The sequence below is a fragment of the Artemia franciscana genome, chromosome 5, assembly GCF_032884065.1.
Source record: "Artemia franciscana chromosome 5, ASM3288406v1, whole genome shotgun sequence".
Taxonomy (NCBI): Eukaryota; Metazoa; Arthropoda; class Branchiopoda; order Anostraca; family Artemiidae; genus Artemia; species Artemia franciscana.
Window position 1 is genome coordinate 20,240,358 of NC_088867.1, and position 24,742 is coordinate 20,265,099.

Consider the following 24,742-nt stretch of genomic DNA (forward strand, 5'->3'; position numbering starts at 1 on the left):
TTATCTTAAACGGATGTGTTTTCCCTTTTTTAGCAATCTTTCTTGAGTCATATTTTGTTCGTTAACCTCGGGCTATCTTTTTGCAGTAGTATACACCAATCATGCGCACTGTCTGCATATTTGCTGCCATTATAAAATAAATTAATAATAAATGGAGCGCCATTTCCTCATGTGGAGTGTAGGAGTAGTAGTAGTAGGAGTAGTATTAGTAGTAGTAGCAGTAGGAACAGGAGTAGCAGCAGTAGAAATAGTAGTAGCAGTAGTAGCAGTCGTGGTAGTAGTAGGGGTATTAGCAGTAGGAGGAGGAGTAGCAGCAGGAGTATCCTCTGTTCTACGTGTCTAAGTCTAAAAAGTGCATTAGACAAACCAAGCTAAATTTTCCTATTTAGGCTTTTAATTGCACCGTCTACCAAATGTTCTTGGGACATTGTTGGTAATAAATTCTGAAAAAAGCATCGAAAAAAGAATTCTGAAAAAGCATTATAGCATTGAGGTGACCCATATGATTCAAGTATAATTTTTCCTAATTTTTAAGTGGCACGCTTCTTCTTGCTGAAAATGTTTTTTTTTTTTTTTTTACTACCGATGGCCTTCATTTCAAACAAAACGAGGGTATAACAGTCAAACCCTAGATTCAAGCAACAATCATATTATATATATATATATATATATATATATATATATATATATATATATATATATATATATATATATATATATATAACCTCTATGCTCTAATCAATATATCTTCAATATTTTTGTGTTGGCCACCTTCATTTCTATTCTTATACCGGCCTAGCTTGAGGGTCTGGCCATTTTCCAACCTTCATCTTTGATATTTTATTGAAGTGTCTCATGCCCAGGGTCTTTGTCCTTCCAGAGGGCATGTCCAAGAAACTTAAGCTATGTTTTTATTTTCTTATGAATGGGAACCAGTTGATTCATGACTTAACTAGAAGCTGTAAGCATATACAGCACTCTTCTATTTCTGTTATATCCTTAACTAAAAAGTAAATAATAAAACAAGCTCATTTATTCATAAATGAAGAAAAACATTTACGACAAAGTTTAAATAGACGCAACTAGTTGGACACCGGTATTTAGAGAGCCCGACCGGGGATTGTGTTCTTTCTAGTAGCCTTAATTGCTTCAACAATCCTACCAAACTAATACTAACAGTAAAATGATTACTATTAAATTTATTGCGGGTCGATATTTTTCTAATACTTTCACCACCCCCACCCATTTCTTGACAAGCATAGTCCCATGATGGTACGACTTTCAAATATGTATCCACTGATGAACTTCCGGCGACCAAAACATTTGCTAATTGTATTTTCTCAAGGCCATGCTTCTGTAGTTTTAATAAAAAAAAAAGAAAAAAAAGTGAGGTTTGTAAGACCAAACGCAGAAAATATTGTGCTGACTGATGACTTAATTAGAGTAATTCTCATAAATAGTTATAAGTTCATTTTATATGCTTTGTCTTATCATTCCTAGCAATGTCTTAAAAAAGGAATGAGTGCTTAAAGCCCTCCTTAGCCCCGTGAAGCTTTTTTCATATAAATTACCTGATTCATGGAAGTTTTTACAGCGGGAGGGGGGGGGATATTGAGGAACATTCAATATAAAGCTTTGAAAAAGACAAAACTAAAATTTCTAACTCATATATATGGTTTGTGTTTATTTGATCAATAAATTTAAACCTCTATGTTCTTTATACTTTTTACTGTAAGTCTTTTTACTATAATAATAAATCAAAATTCAGTGTTAATGTCTAACTGCATTTTCAAATCACGAATGTAATTTTCAAGCTTTAATACCAATAATTTGCTCATATAGATTTGAAACAAACTCTCTGTAAATGTGGGAATCTAAATTTTTTGCTAATCTGTTGAGGATAAACCAATCTCCAAATTGGCAACGTTGGTTAATTCCGCGCAATTCCTTTTTATCTGCCAATGGGGCTATTGCCTGCAAAATAGACAAGCGCACTCCTGGGGATATCAGTGTTATCAATCTATAAATTAAAGCCAGCCCAGATATTATTGAGAGTGTGACAAACCAGATCCATAGAAACAAGTATATCTTTTCGTTTAATATATTCACTGGAAGAACACAAAGCCCATCAATGCGCTGAATTGTTCCAGAAGCCCCAAATCTATGGAAAGTACATTTGCTAACTATTGGGAAAATTTTTGCAAAATGATTATAATCTGTTTCATTCCTTTGGAATGAGAACACATATGGTGCGTAGTTTCTAAAATGCCCACCGAGAAATACATCCGTAAAATAAATTTGAAAAACGACATTAGCAAAATTTAAGAATTCGCAGAAAGCAAATTTTAACCCATACATATTATATTTCCCCAAATTGCCTACATAGTATTCACGAAGCAACTTTAGGCGTTCAGTTTTAGTCTTTTCATCGACAATTGGTACCGTCAACGAAAACGTCATAATGCTTAAACGTCCCTTTTCGGCAGTCTTCCAGATATAACGTGGTATGTAAAACATCATTGCTTGAAAGAACAACATGAAAACTACCCATTGATAGTACTTGTGATACATCACCTCCTCCTCATCGGGTTGCTTGACTCCTACAAGAAATTTAAAAATTATTGACGAATTTACTCTTGGCGAAGGCAATGCCTTGCAATAAAAATAATAGACGAATAGTTACAGTAATTTCAGGACATTATTTTGAATTATAGGAATAAGGGAAAGACTCACGCTGTCTTTGGTAGCAGGGTCATTGCTGTTTGGGATCTGAAGTTGGTGTACAGTTTGCTAATTCTGGGACCCGAACCTTCTAAAGTTGGGATAGGATCTTGCCAATTCCGGTACCCTAAGGTATCCAATAAATCTGGTTTGAGTTCTGATAGTTTTTCTAATTGAGCTTCAAGGGGTGGGCCGATTTGTTCTTTATTTTGAGCAGTCACAGATACTTTGCTGCACACATAAATATTTTATTCTCTTGGCTTTACATTGTTGACTATTGGGGGTAAACTGGTGGAGGTATTAAATAAACTGAAATGTTTTCCCTTTCTTCTTTGATCTGTATAATGGACTTATGTTTCCCTAGCAAGACAATTTACTCAGGTAAGGATCTCTTCGGTATCCACCAGATGTAGTATCATGTTTTAAACACAATTTTAAGGATTTCTCTGAACACCGAAGCTAGCAGTCAGAATCCTTAATCGGAGATACTTTGAAATTCTTCAATTTTCAAAATTAAAAAAATACTGCCTCGGTTTCAGATATAAGCTTTGAAGTTAGACAATTTTCGATATAGGTTTCAAGCCAATCGAAGAAAATCATTTTCTGGCTCATTTTTAGTCGGCCAGTGCCTTCAATTTTTTTTACAGTAGGGCCCCTTGGTCCAGTTCTGGATTGAAACTTAGTCCGGGATAACAAACTTAAGCCAATGCTTTGGCACCAGGGCCGGGTCTCTATGGATCTCTCGTTAACTTTGGTGCTCAAGAAATTTAAAGACATGTAAAATTGGATGCACCAATATCAGTGCTTAGGAAAACCCTTAAAGTAATTTTTTAATGTGATTTGACATTACAAAATTTGCATGCATTACAATTTGGATACCTATAGGATAATAGTATGAGAAAACTGTTTTGCTAGAAATTCGTTTAAGGCCCCATTGACAGGCAAACCATAGGTTTTTTCTCTTTTTGCAAATTTGAGTCCTTTCGATCCGAGGGATTTTAGAGAGTTTCAAGCCAGTCGAGTAAAATTTTCCGGCCTTAGCTTATGACTAAAATTATAAACTAAATTATTTTTGTGCGCAAATGATACCTTGGGCCAGAAATTTATGGATGTAAGTTTAAAGCCATTTGGAAAAAACAGAATTTTTCCCTTTTTTTTCCGGGGAGTCAGTATCAGAACACATGTTTCAAGGCAAACTTCAGGGCCTATTAAAATCCTTCTTCATACCAACAAAATGTTCTGTCTCCTTATTCTAGGTAAAGATTCGTAAGACTTTGAGGCCCAATTTGGCTACCATGAACCACAGGTAAAATTAGCTTTTCGGCCTTTTTCAATCCCCACTTCTGGGGGAACCTATTTTCTTTACAATGTTTTTCTTCTGTTTATGGGTCCCCGTGACCCAAAGACTAAAGGAGACAAGTTTCAAGTCAATCAGAAAAAATGGCCCTTTTTGAACACTATTTTGGAAAGGCCGGAACCAAGGCTGTTTCCAGGAGGTTGGTAAACAAAAATGTTTGATCGGTCGGTATAAACGTAACAAAAATGAACATGAACAAATAATTGATGCGTTTTTTAAAGTTTTTTTAAACCCCCCCCCCAAAAAAAAAACAACAACAAAATCCTGTATACATTCTTGGCCCGCAGCCCCACATTAAATTTTTTGATATAATTGAGCCCGTTCGGTCTTAGGAACTTAAATTTGAAGTTTCAAGACGCTCCAAAAAAAAAAAAAAATATTTTGTTCTTTTTCGGCCGTTTTGTAGGCCCCATTTTCAGGAGAACCAGTATTTTCGCCTATTTTACCTTCGGTACTTGGGCTTCCTTAGAAGTGGACTTAAGGATACAAGTTTCAAATCAATCATAAAAATAGTTTTTGGGTCTCTTCCCCATTTGCACATAAGGCTCCTCTTGGGCCAAGGACTTGTGGCTGTAAGTTACAAACTGACCAGGAACAAAAACTTTCTTGGACCTTTCCAGGGCCTATGATCCTCTTGGCCTAGAGAAAGGTCCCTGAAAAATTTGAGCAAAACGCACACACAAAATCAAACAGCCCTTTCCCACTCCCATTTAAAATCTATTTACAAAAAATGGCAACTTGCATTATTTTTTGGCCTTGTCTCTGGAGGTCCTCATTACAGTCTGATTTTCGAATTTCAATTGAATGCTCTAAATGTTCCATTCTCACAGTTACTGAACCATAGACAATAAGAAAATAAATCATTCGTTTTGCTCTGCAACCCGACTGAATCCTACTATGGTAAAGTGTTTTTTTTTTTAGTGAAGTTAGCTGCTACTTAAAATACTCTTATAAGAAACTATTGTTACAAGTCGCTGTAAGTAACCATAGTTCGTTTGACACATCTTTCACAAATACCAAAGATCTGTTTTATTAAGAAAAACTTATTACAGTTACTTCTTCACTTTCCATGCTTGATTAAGCAATGACGAATACTTTAGCTAAATAGAAAAGAATTGGCAGACTTTTCATGTTGCATTAAAGAATAATTCCTTCCCTGTCTAAGTTGAAGAAAGATATAAGCTTTCTACTGTAACAATTTTTACCATTCTTCATTTTGGTTGAACAAGGAAGGAATCCTTCCTTAAGAAAAAAAAATCAAAATAAATCAGACGTTCTTTTATGACAAATTTAACATCAGGACGCACCCAGGATTTTTTGCGAGGGGGGGGGATACAAAAAGAAAACTATTAAAAAACACAAATGTGTTGCGTTTTTATTACATTTTTATAAGTCGGACGAACATTTCGAGGGAGGGGGTTCAAAACCCTAACCCCTCCCCTGAATACGCCCATGGTTAACATTATTCCTTAATAAACTTAGAAAATGACGCATGAGGCTTTTTTAATAAAGCGGGTTTCATGTATAGAGGGTGTGGACAATAACGGTAAGGTTTTAAAACTTCTTTACCAGGGTGAGCAACTGCTTGTCCAACTTTAGTAGCTTCAGGGACTGTGAACGTTGAGTGAATCCAGCAATAGGTGTCCATAATATCAGGACTTATTCCTTCAACGATGCAATCAATTGGATCCCCAATATATTGTTTTGATGTAACGAGAATCGTAAAAGTTACGAGTATAGCGAATGTCACCTTGTAATGTAAGCGAAAAACAGGATTGTCAGTAGTTACTGTTTCTAGTTTGAGCAAAGATGATTTTGCTGAATCAAACAGCCCTAACATTGTTGCGCTGTTATGTTATACCTTCCTCAAAATGCTTTTTAACACTTTCACTCACAAGTCAAGAAAGATTCGAAAATAACTCTAGTTAAGTCTTGACAGATATTCAACAGGTTTTTAACTTAACTGCCAGTAGCCGTCATTAAACTAGAATTTGATAAGCGATGAAATACATTATTTAAATATTTAGATAAGAAATGCGCAATTTGACCGATTTCTTATCACTAAATCTTAAACTATTCTTGTCTACTGTTTTAGTTTAAATTCTTATTTTTATCATCATTTTTTATTAGTATTATTTTTATTATATATGGCCATTTCACCCTGAGTATGGGAAATATTGAATATTGTCAGCAAATGTATTAAATGACACTAGACAACCTTAAGAGATATACTTACTGTATTAAATGAATTCATTCAAATATCACACTTAAATAAAAAAAGGAAATATTGTAACCCTACGAGTGCGTTTGGAGTAGGCAGCGCGGACCTAAATACTAAAAAGATTATTTACCCTTGAAACCTCCTCGTAATTTGTTCACACAATGTGCTTGCCGTTTTGGGTGAAAATCAACAAATATCTGCAGAACATACCCGATTCCTTTTATTTTAAGAAATACATTCCTTTGGTAGTTAAATCACCGTAGTTTGTGGCATGGTCGGCCCGAATGGACTAGGCAAGATGTTTATCCTTTGTTGTTACAGAAAATCTTTCAGAAACCGATGATAAACTTCTAAATCTATATATATATATATAAACTCACGTGGCTCCAATACCCTAATCCTGTAGAAAAAACATTTACAAGGACAGTCCTCTAACTCACAAAACACAATGAAATTAGGTAGAAATACCAAAAGTTTGCATATTACAAGGACACGTTCACCACCCCTCAGGACAACTCATTTTTTATCATATATAATTGAAAATTAAGGATATATTTTTCAATTATCACTAATCTTATTATCATTTCTTTGTTTCTCAATTACAAATTATTGAGTGTTTCAATCGAATTCTTCAAAGTTTACAAACGGACGCTCGTTGATCAAATTTTCCCCTTAAAAAGTATGATTCTGCCATGGCTTTGGGAATCTATCCTATCAAATCGTTTACTTAAAACTAAGACACCTACTGAACTTTTGTGGTGAACATCTTTAGCAGTATTAGAATGTGAGTCACGAGATGGCTGCGACTGTGAAGCATTTATTTCGACGTGTGTCCTTATTACAAAATTTTCTTTCGGAGTAGCAGTGCAACCCAGGTTACTGGGCCTCCTGCCTGTTTTTTTATTTTTTGTCAAATTCAATCTTCAAATAAGTATAGCGTCGTTTTTTCCCCATGCAGTTTAATTCTTTATACCCTTGGTTATATGATTTGTCATAGGACTTTTGAGAATAAACGAAAGGGGTCTAGTTCTAAATTAGCCTAGTATAGCTTTGCAATTCTAGGGGCGTCACTAGCCTTTCACCTTGGGGGGGGGGACGCCTGAGATGTACCGACGAATCTTAGGCAAGTGCCGACGAAAAAAAATCTTCAGATGTCGGTACCCTTTGTTGAAATTTAAACTCTAAAAAGAACATGTCATATATTATAGTTTAAAACAAATAAAAAGATGAGACACATGATCAAACCCGTACGAATGAATCAGCTAAACTTTAAGCCGGCGCTGCTTTACAACTTTCCACTTGTCTACAAGAGGGTCGATGTCGATGTTGGTCAGCATGTCTTTTTCTGACACCATAAGCATGGGATGGTCAAGTTTTGACCATCTCATTTGCTCACCTTCGACCGATGTTACCAGAATTGTTTTGCAAATATGAATGCTCTGTACACTAAGGGCAATCCTCTTCTATTCTTCTTCGCTAGAGAGAATAGCAGAGCAAACACAACTATGCTTCCAGAAACTCTGTCGTTTTCACGCTTGCAAACTTCTGCGAAAATTTCCATTTCGGATTGGAACGCTTGGACAGGCATATCTGCTATTGGGAATGTGGCACTGAAAGCTTGACATTGCGAAGATTCAAGCTTCATGAGGCAGTCAAAGACAAGAAGTACCAGCTCCTTTGTTTCTTCAAATGATAGGGACAACTCTTCCCCTAAGACTGTTAATATTTTCTTAAACTCAGTAGCATAAAATGTGGCAAGCAACATCTACGACACTTCACTTGTTCTGTCGCCATTGGCTTATCTTCTAGCAAGCCACCGCTGACAGTGGTATCGTCTATGTTCTCCCTCCAACCAAGAGTAGAATAATTCGTCAGTCATGGGACAATCATCGTCCTATTCTCTGCAAATTAATTGCTTGGCCATACTGACAGATGCCGTTAATTGACCAGCGAGTTTGCTTTCATTGCTCATGGATTGTTTGATGACAGTCACCGTGGATTTCATCAAGTTGCATGCACTGACGAGATCCAGCTCTACTACTTGAAGTTCACGAATCAGGACGTTTGTTTAAGAAAGTAATACCCTCATAAACATCAGCTGTGCTATGCATTCGAATCTAGTAATGGCACTAAGAAGCCCGTCGGACATCGACTTGGTGTCTGTATCAAGAGTTTCTGAATTTACCATTTCTCTCAGTAGTCCAGCAACTTCTGGCAGAACACTCCAAAGCGCTTCAAGCGACTCTGATCTAGCAGTTGTGGGTCACACCAAACATGTTGCGGGTCAGAGCTTCATTCACAGCAATGCTCCAATATAATGTTCCCTCTGTGGGCGAGACACCTGAGGTACAGAGCATTTCTTCCGAGCTTTTTGGAAATGTGAGCTTGTGCTCCCTCAAAACGGCCACTCATGTTGCTGGCAAAATCATAGCACTGAAATGCCATTTTGTCTTCACTGATACCAAGCTTCCTCATTACTTGCACAATTTCTTCGGAAAAGATCGACTCCTTTCTTCGACTCAGAATAAACGACGGTGAGTAAGCACTCTTTAGCGGCTCCTTCGACATCATCGTATCGGACACCTACAGCTAAACGTTCTTCGTGGCTGACAGTCGGTGTTCCGTCTGCAAACACTCTAAACAAGTGAGCTTCATTACCTTCCGCTACAATTCTCTGAACCAGCTCTGTTCCAACAATGGCAATAAATTCGTTTGACGACATCCCAACAGATAGCTGGTGACATATGGCTTGTTCTGCTTACTCATCCATTGATTCATTTCAGTGTTATGCCTCGAAAGCAGATTGGCTAGCTCAACGCAGTTGCCACCTTAATGATGTTTGCCGCAAAATGCATGACATTGTTTACCTAGCGTGGTGGTGATGTCGAGCAACATGCGCATGATGCGATATCCTCTCTCCTTTTCTTTTTCTGACTCTACATCCATTCTAAGTTTCTCCTTGTCAACTTTTTCTGTTGGCACCCTGTGCCAACAGACAAGTAAACTTTTGAGCACTACCCGACGAAAGCTTACAGAGTTAGCTTTCTTATGTGTTTGTTGGAGCTCTGTGCCAACGGACTAGTAAACTTCTGAGCGTTGTCTGACTAAAATTCACAAACTTTTGTTTCTTATATGCTTTAAAGAATTTACTTTAATCTGTGTTTGTTGGCACTTGAGCACTGCCCGACGAAAGCTTACAGAGTTAGCTTTTTTATGCGTTTGTTGGCGCTCTGTGCCGACGGACTAGTAAACTTCTGAGCGTTGTCTGACGAAAGTTTACAAACTTTTGTTTCTTATATGCTTCAAAGAATTTGCTTTAATCTGTATTTGTTGGCACTCTGTGCCGACAGACAAGTAAACTTTTGAGCACTGCCCGACGAAAGCTTACTGAGCTAGCTTATTTATGTGTTTGTTGGCACTCTGTGCCGACGGAGTAGTAAACTTTCTAGCATTGTCCGACGAAAGTTGACAAACTTTTGTTTCTTATAAGCTTTAAAGAATTTGATTTAATCTGTGTTTGTTGGCACTCTGTGCCAACAGACAATAAGCTTTTGAGGACTGCCCGACTAGCTCTTACACAATTGGCTTTTTTACGTGTTTGTTGGCGCTCTCTACCGACGGATGAGTAAACTTTAGAGCATTGCCCAATAAAAGTTGACAAAAAATTGGTTTATTATGTGCTTGTTTGCGCTACGCGCCGACAATCTATTGACCTTTCGTCAGGCTTTGCCCGACAAAAGTGTATCCTTAAGACCTTGGGGGGAAATCCCTCCATAGTGACGCCCTGCTCTTTCTGATATTTTGAAAAGAAACAACATTACTTTCCAACAAGTTTTTTCTCAGTGGAGCCACTAGAATTGTCCCGACTAACCAACGCGTTGAAAATATCAAGTTTTGCAAGGCTCCACCCAACAAGTCATTTTCTAGGTGGCAAATTGGTTTCTGTCAACTTTGCGCAGATGAGTAGTCGATTTCGTCGTCTTTGCCCGACGGAAGTCTTTTATGACATAGTATTATACAAACAAAATATTAAATTTTTGTTGACTTTACACAGATGAAGTAGTAAATTTCGTAGTTCTTCACTCGACGGAAGTCTAATGGCATAAGATTGAACCGGCTATATATCAAATATTGTAGGACTCGGCTCAACAAAAACGGTAAATTTTGTTTGTCTTCACCCGACGAAAGTCTTTTATGACATTACTTTGGACCGAAAAAATACCAAGTTTTGTTGGGCTCCGCTCGACTAGTCAATTTTTAGGGGGCCAATAGGTTTCTGTCGACTTCGAGCACATGATGCAGTAAGTCTCGTCGGGCTTTGCCCGACGAAATCCCTTCAAGAAGCTTCACTATGCGCCGAAAGATAGTGACTTTTGTCAGGCTTCTCCGAGAAAAGTCTTTTCTGAGGACCTTTTGGGGGGGAATCCACGTTATCCCCCACCCCTAGTGGCGTCCCTGGTGGTAGTAGTGTTAAAAGTGACATGCACATATTATCTTTTTGTCGATTAGTCTTTCCCTTTAAGTATTCTCTGAAAGTTCCAACTTAATACCCAAATCTATTCTTGAAATACACCCTTTGACAATCTGCATGCACCTAGTGTGTTTTGACTAGGCCCAAGCAAAGAACTCACTGTACAGTTCCTTTTTGGGTATAAAAGAGTACACTTTTCATTTTAGAAAAAATTGGAACTTCTGTGTTTCTAAATCAGGATTTAAGGTATTATTTTCCAAAAATTTATGAAAGGTACTAAATTTCACTTAGCTTTTCTAATAGATAAAGTAAAATTCTTTCCGGGCTCAAGTTATTTGATTTTCAAAAAGTCTAGCTTCGAAGCTAGGTCTTTTTACTTAGATAAAACATAGGAAATTTGCAAAATCCAAACTTTAAAATAGAAATTCAAAGAAGGAATTTTATTTTAGGAAAATCAGTGTCAGTTCCAACGCTAACAAGATCAAAATCTGTCTGAAAGAATTCGACCTTGTCTAGAAAAAAGTTACTCTAGAATATCAAAAAATTGATGCGTCACGATAACTTTGCGAACAAAGCAACTTTGTTTATAAGAAAGTTTATGTCGTCTTGTGTACTTCTTAAGATATAAGCTCATTGACAATACAAGAGGCATCAAATCCGAAATTCCAAAAAACAACCCAAAATATCAGAATTTGGTATTTAGAAGGGATAAGAAATTTTGTTCGCCGATTCTCAGAGATAATATAATACTCTGCAGGATTACGTTATAAAGTTGTTCTGAAACAGTTTAGTTTGACCAGCCAGGATGGTGTTGTACTGATACCATGCACAACGTGAAGGGGTAAACATTTCCTTTCTAGGAAACTAATGACATATTTTCAGACCTCAATGGAACTTTTCTCCCCCGTTTAATAATTCCCATAACCAAGAAAAATTTCTAGCTTGTATCTTTTATCACTTCAGAGCCAAAGACCGAAAAAGAGGTAGTGTCGTTCCGCAGCAAAATATGCCTCATCCAGACTACATCGCAGGAACATTTTAGACAATTTTTAATTAATTTATTTTAAAAAATGAAAGAAAAAATTCCTTATTTCATCGTGGATAAACACTGAGATAGTAAGTACATTTCCTCTGTCCTAAATCAATATTGCTAGTGAAATTTTTTCTTACAATAAACTACATTTCTGCAAGCTAACAGAACTTTATTAATAATGTCTGTTACTGAATTTATAATAAAAGAAAAGTTGTCGAAGAAAATTGAAGATGGATTATGCTAGATTCGAAAACTAAAAAAACCTATTTGTAGCAAAAAGTTCTGGGTAAAATTTGCTTTACAGTTTTGCAAGATGGATTGTAATTGAAGATGGATTATGCTATATATTAAAGGCAGATTATGCTAGACGTATCTGTAGACAAAAAAGTTTGAAGTACGTTTAGTATTTTATAGCTTGTATCTTATCTTAATTCTTTCTTTTAAGCTTAATATGTGGGTTTCAATATTTGCTACATTGGAGAGTTCTATTTTTATAGATTTCGCGGTAAATCCCATAAATTGTGAATAAAAAATTCCCACAAATAAATTCTTTCCGCTGATACTGTTTTCTGCACATTTAGAAAAAAAGGTATCATCACCAATGGTAAGCAATTCTGAAGACGGTGGGAATACGCTTAATATTATAGAATTGATACCTAACTCTCAACCGAACTCATTTCAAAGTCTTCTCGAATACTAGATTCATTCAAATCTTCTTCATCTACTTCCATTTCATAAAGCTTGATAACTTTCGAACATGGTCCAGCAAAAGCTGCAATTTTTCTATTACTACTGATAGCAAATTTACTAGTTTGAAATTTGTCAATAACTCGAAACGAAATGGAGATGGCACTGCTGTCAAAACACTTAATATCTACTTCCTGTTCTTCTATGATGATCGTTTTTCTTTCATCGGAAAAAGTTATCATTTTGGACATGGTTAAATGGTTGCGAAGTGATCGGCAAGAAATTTGTGAATAGATTGTAGTTTCATCCTCTGAATCGTTTAGAACTAAAGAAAGTATTTCGTTAGTATAAAATTCCAAATCAACAATATTTGCTCTCAAATGACCCTTGCCTTCAATTGCCAAAGTTTGAAATCTGAACAATCCAGATGACAAAATGTAAACACCATTTTTATTTACTAGTTCATAGTAAGCAAAACCTGGATAGTCGTTACTGTACGTTGCAATAGCGACACCCTGATCATTGGGCAAAGAAATATGAACAACAACGTTTGCACTTTTGATTTGGAAGCTTTCACTGAGCTGAACTGACTGAGTTATCTGTCGCGAAATTCCACTGAAAGCTTTTTCAATAGCTTTTGTGACGTTTTTTTGCTCCTGCAGCAACGAACTATCCTTATTATGAAGAAAAAAGCCAGGCACTTTCATTAATTCTGGGTTGTCAGTTAATATGTTCTCAATAACTGTTTCTTCTATTTCAAGCTTAGTAACCAGATTTTCATCTCTAAGGTATTGACCTACTTTCTCTAGTCTCAAATTTTTTACTGAAGGCTCTATATCATCCATTTCACCATCTTCACATTCGCTACATGCAGCATCCATCTGGGTTCCAAAATTATCATGAATAAAACTAGCAACAGCCTGGATCTCCTCCATATTTAACGGCTCCATATCAGCTGGAACTGGCTCCTCGTTCAGGCAGTAGATTGATAAATGTAGCCACCGAAAAAAAGCTTCCAGCTGCTTCATGACCAAACTAATCACTTCCAGCATTTCATTACTTTTTGTCATGAACCGCCCAACTGATCTAACAGCATATAAAGCAGGGTTGTATTCTAAGCCTAAAAGGCCAAAAATTTCTCGTCTTTTGGCCAAGGTTAGTAAAAGACAGCACTGATACACTAGCTGCTGACCAGCAGTGAACAAATTCACTGATGCGATCCCTTCCATATTGGAATAGCTAGATTCAATTGCCTGCTTCAAACGAGTTAAACCTTTTTCAGTCAGTTGATGGATGAGAAAACTTTGAGTATAGATGGAGCAAACGCCAAACAGTAATAACTCGAGCATATCACTCGCTAGAGATGTATCCTTAGGTAATGATTTGGCCAGATTGTCAATTTTATTGTCAAACTCAACTAGAGAATCCTCCCATGACTCTTCTAACGATTTCAAACAATCAGAAGCATATTTATTTAAATTTAACAGTTTAGAATAATGCTGTGCAAGGGTTTGGATTTCTAGACTGTAATTCTCAAGTACAGAAGTGTCAAAAGAGGTAATTTTTGAATCAGTGCCACTTTGTGAGAATACTGTAAAGGTTTTAAATGACTCAGACGCTTGTATCCCAACTATAGACCATCCAGGATTTATTGTGTTACTTCTTAAAATTTCAAGGATGCCATGAGCAAAAAAAAGCAGGGTTCCATCTTCGGTTCCAATAGCAAGGATATTGAAGTTTGCTGATTCGGTATCGCAACTTTGATCTTCAAACTGTTCATTTTTACGCGGCAACGATGGAAGCTTCAGAAAGAATTTACTAGATTCGTCCTAAAATACAAGAACATATTAATATTTATGGAATAGCGCAACTCAGTAGGCTCAATGTAAAGCAAACACTCCATAGATATATAGCTTAAATAGTTGGAACATCTTATCAACAACACTGAAGCTTACTCATTTGATATCAAAGCTTCAAACTGTTCATTTTTATATGGCATAAGTAAGCTATCTTCAAACTATTCATGTTTATGTGGATATGATGTCGTAAAAATTGGGGGTTCTTTTGTAACATCTTTACTTTGCTATTTCACAAAAATAAAAACACAGAACAGAAGCTAGATTCAGCCCTTGTGAGAAAAAAGAAAAACATAAAAAACAAGTTTCCTCAAGTGAACGCAAGGAAAAACATTGGGAATTAAAACAAACAAAAATTTCTCCGTATGTGAATGGGGGGGGGCCCTTCTCAATACCTCGCTCTTCACGCAAAAGTTTTGTTTTAGTTTTAAAAAAAAGTTTCTAATTCTGTGTTCAGGAGTCATTTTTAAAGAATTGGGACAAAAAGTCAGACTTTAACACAAAGAGCGAGATATTGAGGAGGGAGCATCCTCCCTCATATACGAAATAATTTCTGTTCATTTTCAGTTTCAATATTGCTCCTTACTTCAGTAGAAAAACAAATTTTTTAATTTGATTTCAAATAATGCCAGGATATCAGCCTCCTCACTCTTTGGAAAATTTGATCCCCTCTCTCACAAAAGTCCTTCATGGAAAGTTCCTCCCGCGGAACTTCCCCCAGACGATTCAAATTCTTTTGAAAATTTCCCCCAGACAATTTCCCAAAACATATGCACATTTAAAACTGAGCCAGCAAAGAAAAAGTAAGACAAACAAAAAAAATTTCGCATAGGAATTCTCACAAATTTCCTTGTAAAAGAATTCCCTTGAAAATTCATCCCCAGAAACTTCCCTCTTCACAAAAAATTCCACTCCCCGAAAAATATCTACTTGCCAATAACAAATAATGTATGTATCAATAGGCTAATTTCACAACTTTCAGCCCTGATCTCAGGGGCTGTGGGGGGTTTTGTCATCTTCAGAGGCATAGTTATTAACCTTTACTATTCTGAACAAAATGACTATCTTAAAATCTTTATTGGATAACTTTGGGGAAAAATGGGCGTGGAAGGGGGACTAATTGCCCTCTAATATTTTTGGTCAACTAAAAAACGGCATTAGAAGTTTTAAATTCCGTTTGAATGAGTCTTCTCCGAATCTTCTAGGACCATAGGTTCAATCCGATCACCCTGGCATAAAAACAAATAAACAACCACCTGTGATCTTTCTTTTGGCAAAAAATACAAAATTCCACATTTCTGCAGATTGGAGCTTGAAACCTCTACAGCAGGGTTTGTTGACATGCTGAATCTGATGCTTTGACGTTTTGGAGAAGATTGCATAACTTTTTGGGAATGTTTCTCCCATTTTTTGAAAATCAGGCAAATTTCCCGAGGCTTGTAGCTTCTGATGAGTAAGATTAAACTTGATGTGGATTATATAACTAATTAGTTAAAAACAACAGTAAAATTCGGATTTACTGACTACTATTGACTATAGAGAACCAAACACAAGGCTTGGCCAAAGGGCAAACACTAATAGACTACTACACATTTACTAGCTAACAGCATTCATATATTACTATAAATAGTTCAACATATAGGAGGGGATACAAGTTTTCCCAGAGGAAGGGGCATAAGCCAAGTAAACTAAAACATGGTAAAATTTCTCTCAACCTTCTTTTTTTAAAGGACAGTTGGAGAGTTTTTAGAAGAGAATCAATACCCTTCCAAATCCATCTTACGAGATATAATGATATATTATGAGATTATGTATAATCTTATGAGAAAATATAAAGTAAACTAAAGTGATAATGAGATTTCAGTGCATGGGAGTATTCAAAAGGCATGTTCAAAAAGAGATATAGAGCTCTACTATAAAGATTGAAGGGAAACCGTAAATTTTGAAGTACCTTATAAGGATTTTGTGATGGCAAACCAGTTCTTTCTAGCCAATTTAAACAAGTAACTGGATATTCAAGATCTAAACTTCTGGTTTTTGTATGATCTTCAACATTGACTATGACAACTCTGCCTGAGCTGTATGAGTTGTAACCAACTGCTATGGATTTGCCATCAGGTTTCCAACTTATGGCAGAAATTTTGGCCTCTTTTATTGGTGCAGATAATTTCCATATTTTCTGCCAGTTAAGACGTCTTAATTCAAGATCTCCTATAAAGATTTCAAATTGTATTTACAAAAAAACATTTAAAACGAGAAAAGGGTACAAAACCAAGGGCAATAAGGCACAATTGAGTTGAAAATCTGACCACTATTTAAAATATCATTATTGGTATACCAGCAAATAGAGGTAAGCGGGTGGGGGGTATTTCAGGAATATTTAAAGCCTGAAAGCCAAAATAATATTTTTGAGGAGGAGGGGCTAAGAACCCCTTGCTTGTCAAAATACATATTCCTGAAAGCACTGAGAGCCATTCTCGTATATAATTAAAGAGTAGGAGTAATAGATTACCTATTATTTATCAATGTTGGAGTTGCAATACCAAAGATACAGGGTCATAGTCAGTAAGAATTAATAATACTTATGAAAAAAAAGTTTTTTATGCATTAATTAACAAACGTCAATCAAATGTACATATAAATAAGGATGCTAGGCTTCTATCAATCAATGATTAATGAGATATTGAGAAAACAAACAAGGGTTGAGAAAGGATGCTCTTAGCACATATTTCAAATTAAAATGAGAAAACATTCTCAAAAACAATAATAATTCACATTTTCTCTCAAAATATCCAGAAAACAAGTATAACATGAACATAAAGGTAGATTTGTGGGGGTACTAGAAATTGTCTTAGAAGAAACTTAACGTCAGGATGGATGCAAATCGATTTGTAATAAATGTCGACAAATCGTGTGTGCTATTCTTTTCAAGAATTAAAACTATTCATCCAGAAATTACTGGAATTACGATTTCTAGAGGAACGATCAGGCGACCAGAAACGGGTTTTACGATGTATCTAGGTACGAGGTACCTGGACGAAAACCTCTCCTTTCTAAACCACATCCAAACTGTGGAGCTGAAACTCTCTCGCAATCTTGGCATCATCAGGAAACTGAAGCACGTATTTCCTCAAAAAACCCTTCGTCTACTTTACAACGGACTTCTGAAACCTCACCTGCAGTATTGTGCCATAATTTGGCAGACAACCTTCAAATTACACCTGAAGAGACTTGAATCAATCTACAAGCGTGCATTGAAAATTATTGGAAATGTAGAAGACTATCTATCCCTTGGTTCCCTTTACCGTCTGTTGTGCTCAGTTTTTGTTTTTAAATTTTTATCCGGTTTACTTCCATCTCCCTTCCACAATCTGTTTCGGTGGATATCTGAACAACATAATCGAAACACGCGCTCTGCATTTGACCTACAAGTGAGACGAACTCCAACAATACGTTCAGTTTTTCCCCAGGACATAGCATGCGCTAAAGTGTGGAACATGCTTCCAAAAGAGCTGAGATATAGGAGCTCCCTCGGGACTTTCAAAAATAATTTAAAGAAATATTTAGTTAAAGGTCAATAAGTGAAAGATAAAAAATGAATGATAAATTAAATTAGATGACGTTTAGATTTTTTTACGTCCGGGGAGGGAGGGGGAACCCTTTGGTTAAGATTTAAAAAAAAATATATATAAGGAGGCGTGTGGTTGTGTTGAAGAGTGAAGTGGGAGCCGTACTGCATGTTAGTGAATAATCTTTTATGTTTATGGGTCTCATCGTGAGTTTTGTCACACAGCAGTGTACTTTAAGTTTAGTTATTTCCTTTTTTTAATTAAACCCGATTGACTGATTGACTGAAAAAACTTTATTTTCCAAAAAGACGAAGGGAATTCGGGTGAGTGTTTCAGATAATGTTGAGGAAAGTGGTGAACTAAATCAAAACACGATATGTGTATGCACATGTCAAAAGAGTATATTTCCAGAATTTATTTTGTTATTAAGTTGGAACTTTCAGAGAATACTAAAAGGGGAAAATCATCTGACCAAAAGGCAATATGTGCATGTTACTGCTAATACTTCTATCACTGGGAGATTTACTACTACTACTACTGCTTCACTACTGCAACTACTTGTAAGGGGAATATGTTAACACTACTGTTGCTACTAGTATGGTACTAGCGCTATTACATTTGACACTACTATTATTAATGCAAATACTTCTACTACAACTGCTATTACAACTATGCCTAAGAGTGTGAAAATTGAAATTTAAAGACTTTTTTTGGACGGGGGGGGGGGGGTGAACTTAATCACAACACGCCCTATATATAGAGGTTGTCAGAAGGGCTTAACAGCAATATCTTAGGAACAGTTTGGTGTGTGAGGTTAGAAATAACAGGGCTTGTTATGGGTGATGTCAAACTAACAAAAATATATATTTGCTTCATATTGCTACTGCTTCTTCTCATACTACTACTACTCTTATTTCTAGTACTACTGCTAACACTAAAGCTAAGGCTACTACTATTAACTCTGCTGCAACTTCTACTGCTGCTACTCATAAACTGTGTGTATTAAGGCAACATTTCGGGAAATATTGAAACTGTTTAGAACTAAATTGAAGAACACTATGCTCACACATGTTGTTAACAAGAAGTATCAGAAATGCTTCAAGAACAGTTCACGGTATTAGGTTTAAAATTTCAGCATATGTTGATTGGGATGTTGAAGAAACCAAAGGTGCCACATACTGCTACTAATGCTACAACAACTTGTTGCTACTACGCAAGGGAAAAGTATTAAGTTGAAGCTTTCAAGGAATATTTAGGTAGATGTTGAAATAAATCAAAAACTTATAGTGCCATTTTCAAGAGTTAAAAGAGATTGGAGGGAAAGCAGCCTTCCCCCAAGTCCATTCATATTCCAAACACAACCGGTCAACATTTTCAGACAATCATTTTGTTAAGGAGAGTAGAGCGGTCCAGTAACCATGTCTCTAGGGCTATTGGGTATGTCAACCCCCTAAAACTACATAGTCGGGCTATTATGCTTTTAAACTAAACGTTATTTTAAAACTAAATCAAAAGCCACTGTATGTATAGCTGCCAATAAGACACCTCAGCAATATATTGAGAGCGACAGGGTACTAAGTTGAAACTTTTGGGGCTACTACTACTAATACTTCTGCTCTTACAATGTAAACAAATCATAAGAGAATAAGTATCTCCAAGTTCCAAAAGAGCATAGAAATAATTTTTCGGAAATAATTTTGTTTCATTGTTCAGGTCAACTTGAGGAGGTATAAATTAAGTTAAACAATACCATTTGTGTCAGGAATAAACATAGGTGAAAACGTTTCTCCAAAATACACGTAGAAAGCCAAACTATGGATTCTTATAGGAAAAAATCGTAAAGATATAAAAAAATTCCCACAAAAAAGACTATGTCAATAAAAAAGAGCTAAGAGCTCCTATGACACTTGTGACGAGGTCGGAAGAGCCAAGTGCTTATATGGTATGAGCTCTAGCAAAATTCCAAGAATCAACAGATTGATTTAAAAGCAAAATCAGAGGCTTAATACCGGATAGGATTTAAAATAAGAGCTCTAAGACACGAGGTCTTTTCCTCCCCCTCCAGCCCCCCAGATGGTCGAATCAGGGAAAACAACTGTATCAAGTAAATTTGCGGAGGTCCCTGACACGCCCACCAATTGACATCGTCCTAGCACGTCCAGAAGCACCAAACTCACCAAAGTACTGGACCCCCCTACCTCCCCCAAAGAGAGCGGATCCAGTCCGGTTAAGTCAATCACGTATCTATGACATTTGCTTATTCTATCCACCAAGTTTCATCCCGATCTCTCCACTCTAAGCGTTTTTCAAGATTTCTGGTTTCCCCCTCCAACTCCCTCCAATGTCACCAGATCTGGTCGGGATTTAAAATAAAACCTTTGAGACATGAGTCCCTTCTAAATTTCAGATTCCATTAAGATCCGGTCACCCGTTCTTAAGTTAAAATACCTCAATTTTTCTAATCTTTCCAAACTAACAACCCCCCCCCCAAATCCCCCAAAGAGAGCAGATTCAGTCTGATTATGTAAATCACGTATCTAAGACGTGTGCTTATTCTTCCCACTAAGTTTCATCCTGATCTTTCCACTCTAAGTGTTTTCCAAGATTTCCTGCTTCCCCCTCCAACTCCCCCAATATCACCGGATACGGTCGGGATTCAAAATAAGGGCTCTGAGACACGAGGTCCTTCTAAATATCAAATTCCATTAAGATCGGATAACCCGTTCGGAAGTTCAAAATACCTCTAATTTTTTCAGTTTTTCCTCTCCCTCTAGCCCTCCAGATGGTCGAATCGAGGAAACGATTGTTATCCAGTCAATTTGTGCAGGTCCCTGACACGTCAACCAATTTTCATCGTCCTAGCACGTCCAGAAGCCCCGAACTCGCCAAAGAACTGGAAATCCCCCCAACTCACCCAAAGAGAGCGGATCCATACCAATTATGTTAATCACATATCTAGAACTTGTGCTTATTCTTCCCATCAAGTTTCATCCGATCTCTCTACTCTAAACGTTTTCCAAGATTTCTGGTTTCCAAGATTTCTGTTTCCCCCACCAGCCCCCTATGTCCCCGGATCCGATTCGAATTAAAAATGCAGCCTCAGAGACATAAGATTTTTCTGTTTATCAAGTTTCATTAAGATCCGGTTACCCATTCGTAAGATAAAGATACCTCGATTTTCATGTTTTCCAAGATTTCCGGTTTTCCCCTTCAACTCCCCCCAATGTAACCAAATCTGGTTGGGATTTAACATGAGAGCTCAAAAGCACAAGATCCTTCTAAATACCAAGTTTCATTAAGATCGGATCACCCTTTCGTAAGTTGGAAATATCTCATTTTTTCTAATTTTTCCGAATTACCCCCCCCCCCCCCCAATAGAGCTGATCTGATCCGGTTATGTCAGTCACGTATCTTGGACTTGTGCTTACTCTTCCCACCAAGTTTCATTCTAATCTTTCTGCTTTAAGCGTTTTCCGAGGTTTCCAGTCCCCAAAAAAAATTCCCTCAATGGCACTGGATCCTGATCCGGTTATGTCAGTCACGTATCTTGGACTTGTGCTTACTCTTCCCACCAAGTTTCATTCTAATCTTTCTGCTTTAAGCGTTTTCCGAGGTTTCCAGTCCCCAAAAAAAATTCCCTCAATGGCACTGGATCCGGTAGAGATTTAAAATAAGAAATCTGAGATACGAAGTTTTTCTAAATATGAAATTTCATTAAGATCCGATTACTCCTTCGTAAGTTAAAAATACCTCATTTTTTCTAATTTTTTCAGAATAAACCCAACCCCCCAAACTCCCCCAAAGTGAGCAGATCCGTCCCGATTATGTCAATGACGTATCTAGTACTTGTGTTTATTTTTCCCACCAAGTTTCATCCCAATCCCTCCACTCTAAGCGTTTTTCAGGATTTTAGGTTCTCCCCCAACTCCCCCCAATGTCACCAGATCCGGTCGGGATTTAAACTTAGAGTTCTGAGACACATTGCCAATCTAAATATCAAATTTCATTAAGATATGATCACCCGTTCGTAAGTTAAAAATACTTCATTTTTCCCAAATTAACCATTCCAACACTCCCCCCCCCCCCCAGATGGTTGAATCGGGGAAAGGACTATTTCTAATTTAATCTAGTCTGGTTCCTGATACATCTGCCAAATTCCATCATCCTAGCTTATCTGGAAGTGCCTAAACTAGAAAAACCGGGACAGACCGACCAACAGAATTTGTGATTGCTCTATGTCACTTGGTGAATACCAAGTACCGTAAAAACGGACAGAAATAAATTTAAAAACTTTTTTCACGAACAAGTTTTTCAAAGAAAAGTAAAGAGCTCCATTAAACCAAAATCAGCAGAAATAAAGTCAAATAATCTTCCAAGAGTAAAACTACCACAAATCACAATAAATAAATAAATGAAACCCAAAACGAACAAGAATTACAACAGATAACTTAGTCAAACTCAGTATGAGCAAACAATTAACATGAGTAGTGCTGACAACCCACATGCCTTCTTAATACCAGGAAACACGTTGCACTTCACAGAAAAAATACACATTTAAAGTGATTTCAACTTTTTGACTTCAACAAAAATATTAAAATTTTATGGAATAAATATTAGTACATCTATATTAAACTTACTATCCTCGGTCATTTGTTTTCCAGTATAGTGTAAATTATGTTCTGATCTTGAGAAGGCATGGGGGTTGTCAGCCCTACTCCAGTCAAGTTTTCGCTTGTTTCGAGTTTGACTTACATACTTATTATAATTTCTGCGTGTTTTGAGTTTAATTCATTTATTGGCGGTGATTTGTGGTAGTTTTAGATTTGCAGTGTAGTTTTCACCAAACGCATCTGATTGAAATTATGAGATAGTCATTTTGTTCAAAATAGTCCAAAGATTCTATAACAATGTTTCCCAGGTTGACCCCCTCCAGAGCCCTGGGGCAAGGGTTGTCAGTTATGCCCTAGGGGTATATAAGGTTTGTATAGCATAGTTAGTTGCATAAACTTCAGATAGGGCTTATATGATCCATACAAAACAAACATCCATACACAATTTTGAGATATATATTTCTTTCAGTCATTATGGCTCAGTCATTATGCATTTGGGGATGTCCCCCCTCCTCAATTCCCTCAGGGCAAGGGCTGTAAGTTAGGCAATTTGTTCATTATTTATAAATATAGTATTTGTTATTGAGAAAGGTATGCATGTTTAACTTCTACTTTCCTAAAATACAAAGGGCATTCAGGTGAGTCTTCCGGGGAATCTTGAGGGGAGTGTTGAACTAAACCAATACCTACATCAAGAGGAAACTTATGGGGCATCATGAGTGTTCAGCTGATGTTCAGATGACCAAAAGGCAAAATATACCTACTACTGCTGCTATTAATACTACTGCTAATTTTGTTACAACTACAACTTATAATACACTATTACTGCTACTACTGTTCGTACTAATACCACTACTAGTGATACTAGTACAATTAAGGCTTAGCAAATGAAGGTAAAAATTGAAAGAATATTGAGGGGAAATTTGAACTAATCAGAACAAGCTATGTGCATGCAGAGTGTCAAATGGACATATCTCGATAATACGATTTGGGTATTAAGTAGGAACTCAGAGAACTTAAAAGCAAAGACCAATTGACAAAAAGATAATATAGGCAAGTCACTACTGATATACTACCACTGGTATTTTAAATAATACTACTGCTGGTACTAAACTGCTCCAACTACTACTTCAATTGCAACATCTTGTTAGGCTCAGAGGATTAAGATGAAAAGGGCGTCAAGGGTGGGGGGTCGAAAGGACACATCCGCAACGTTTTTGGAACACTTACCGTGTCAAAGTGAAACTTCTGGGCAAACTCACAAGGCTTGTTTTGGGGGGATGTTGAACTAACCAAAAGGCAACATTTGCAACGCAATACTACTACTATTACTACTGCTACATCTATAACTACTGGTGCTACTACTACTGCTACTAAAGCCTAGGTTATTAAGACAAAAATTTTGGGCAATTTTGAAACTGTCAAAACACACTATGCCACATAGTTTGTCAAGGGGACGTATCAGGAATGCTTCTGAAATAGTTGATTGTGTTAAGTATAAACGTTCAGTGTGTACTGAAGGAGATGCTGAAAAAAGCCAAAGGTGCTATGTGCATACTACTACTAATGCTACTACACAAGCTAAAGGTATTAAGGTGAAGTAAATAGCAACAAAGACCATACTGCCTTTTCATATCAAACAAAAACAACTTAGAAACAATACGGAATTTTTGTTCCAAGACAGCAGAATTCAATTCAGTAGATATTTGGCCCTATGTCCTAGGGCCGTCTTCAGCGCAACACCAGAATATATATATATACTAGCTGTTGGGGTGGCGCTTCGCGCCACCCCAACACCTAGTTGGTGGGGGCGCTTCGCGCCCCCCCCCCCCAAGCCCCCCCGCGCGCGTAAGTCGTTACGCGCCATATTAGTTACGCGCCATTGTAGTTGTGTCCCTATGTCCCACCTGTGAATATATATATATATATATATATATATATATATATATATATATATATATATATATATATATATATATATATATATATATATATGTTTTTAACTACGTAAAACTTGCGAATATACAACATTCTTTGCTGTCCCATTGTCTGTGCATATAAATAGATTGTCAGGTTTACCGACTCTTGAACATACAACATATAATGGTCCATGGGAAAACAATCCGTATTCAGATCTATACCTCATGATTCTAATGATTGCCCTTGAGCTTTGTTGATGGTGATTGCTAATCGACCATTCCCTGAGTCGCCATCGTC

At 36.8% G+C, this 24,742-nt stretch overlaps 2 protein-coding genes across 3 annotated transcripts in view; both read right to left on the bottom strand.

Moving 5' to 3' along the window:
• Window positions 1-1,015: 1,015 nt before the first annotated feature.
• On the bottom strand, window positions 1,016-6,064 carry LOC136027078 (innexin inx2-like). Its single transcript, XM_065704017.1, has 2 exons — window positions 5,648-6,064; window positions 1,016-2,600 (listed from the first exon to the last, which is right to left on the bottom strand). The coding sequence occupies exons 1-2, from the start codon at window positions 5,916-5,918 to the stop codon at window positions 1,810-1,812; spliced, it is 1,062 nt and encodes a 353-aa protein (XP_065560089.1). The 5' UTR covers window positions 5,919-6,064; the 3' UTR covers window positions 1,016-1,809.
• A 5,727-nt stretch (window positions 6,065-11,791) lies between these two features.
• LOC136027079 (anaphase-promoting complex subunit 4-like) overlaps window positions 11,792-24,742 on the bottom strand; it is a 29,220-nt gene continuing 16,269 nt past the window's right edge. The window contains exons 2-3 of one of the 2 annotated variants that reach the window (XM_065704019.1): window positions 16,298-16,557; window positions 11,792-14,319 (exon numbers count right to left, since the gene is read on the bottom strand). In XM_065704019.1, coding sequence (XP_065560091.1) covers window positions 12,460-14,319; window positions 16,298-16,557 — 2,120 coding nt within the window. In that variant the 3' untranslated portion in view covers window positions 11,792-12,459. The remainder of the gene's footprint in view (window positions 14,320-16,297; window positions 16,558-24,742) is intronic. The other variant, XM_065704018.1, reaches the window with a different exon arrangement.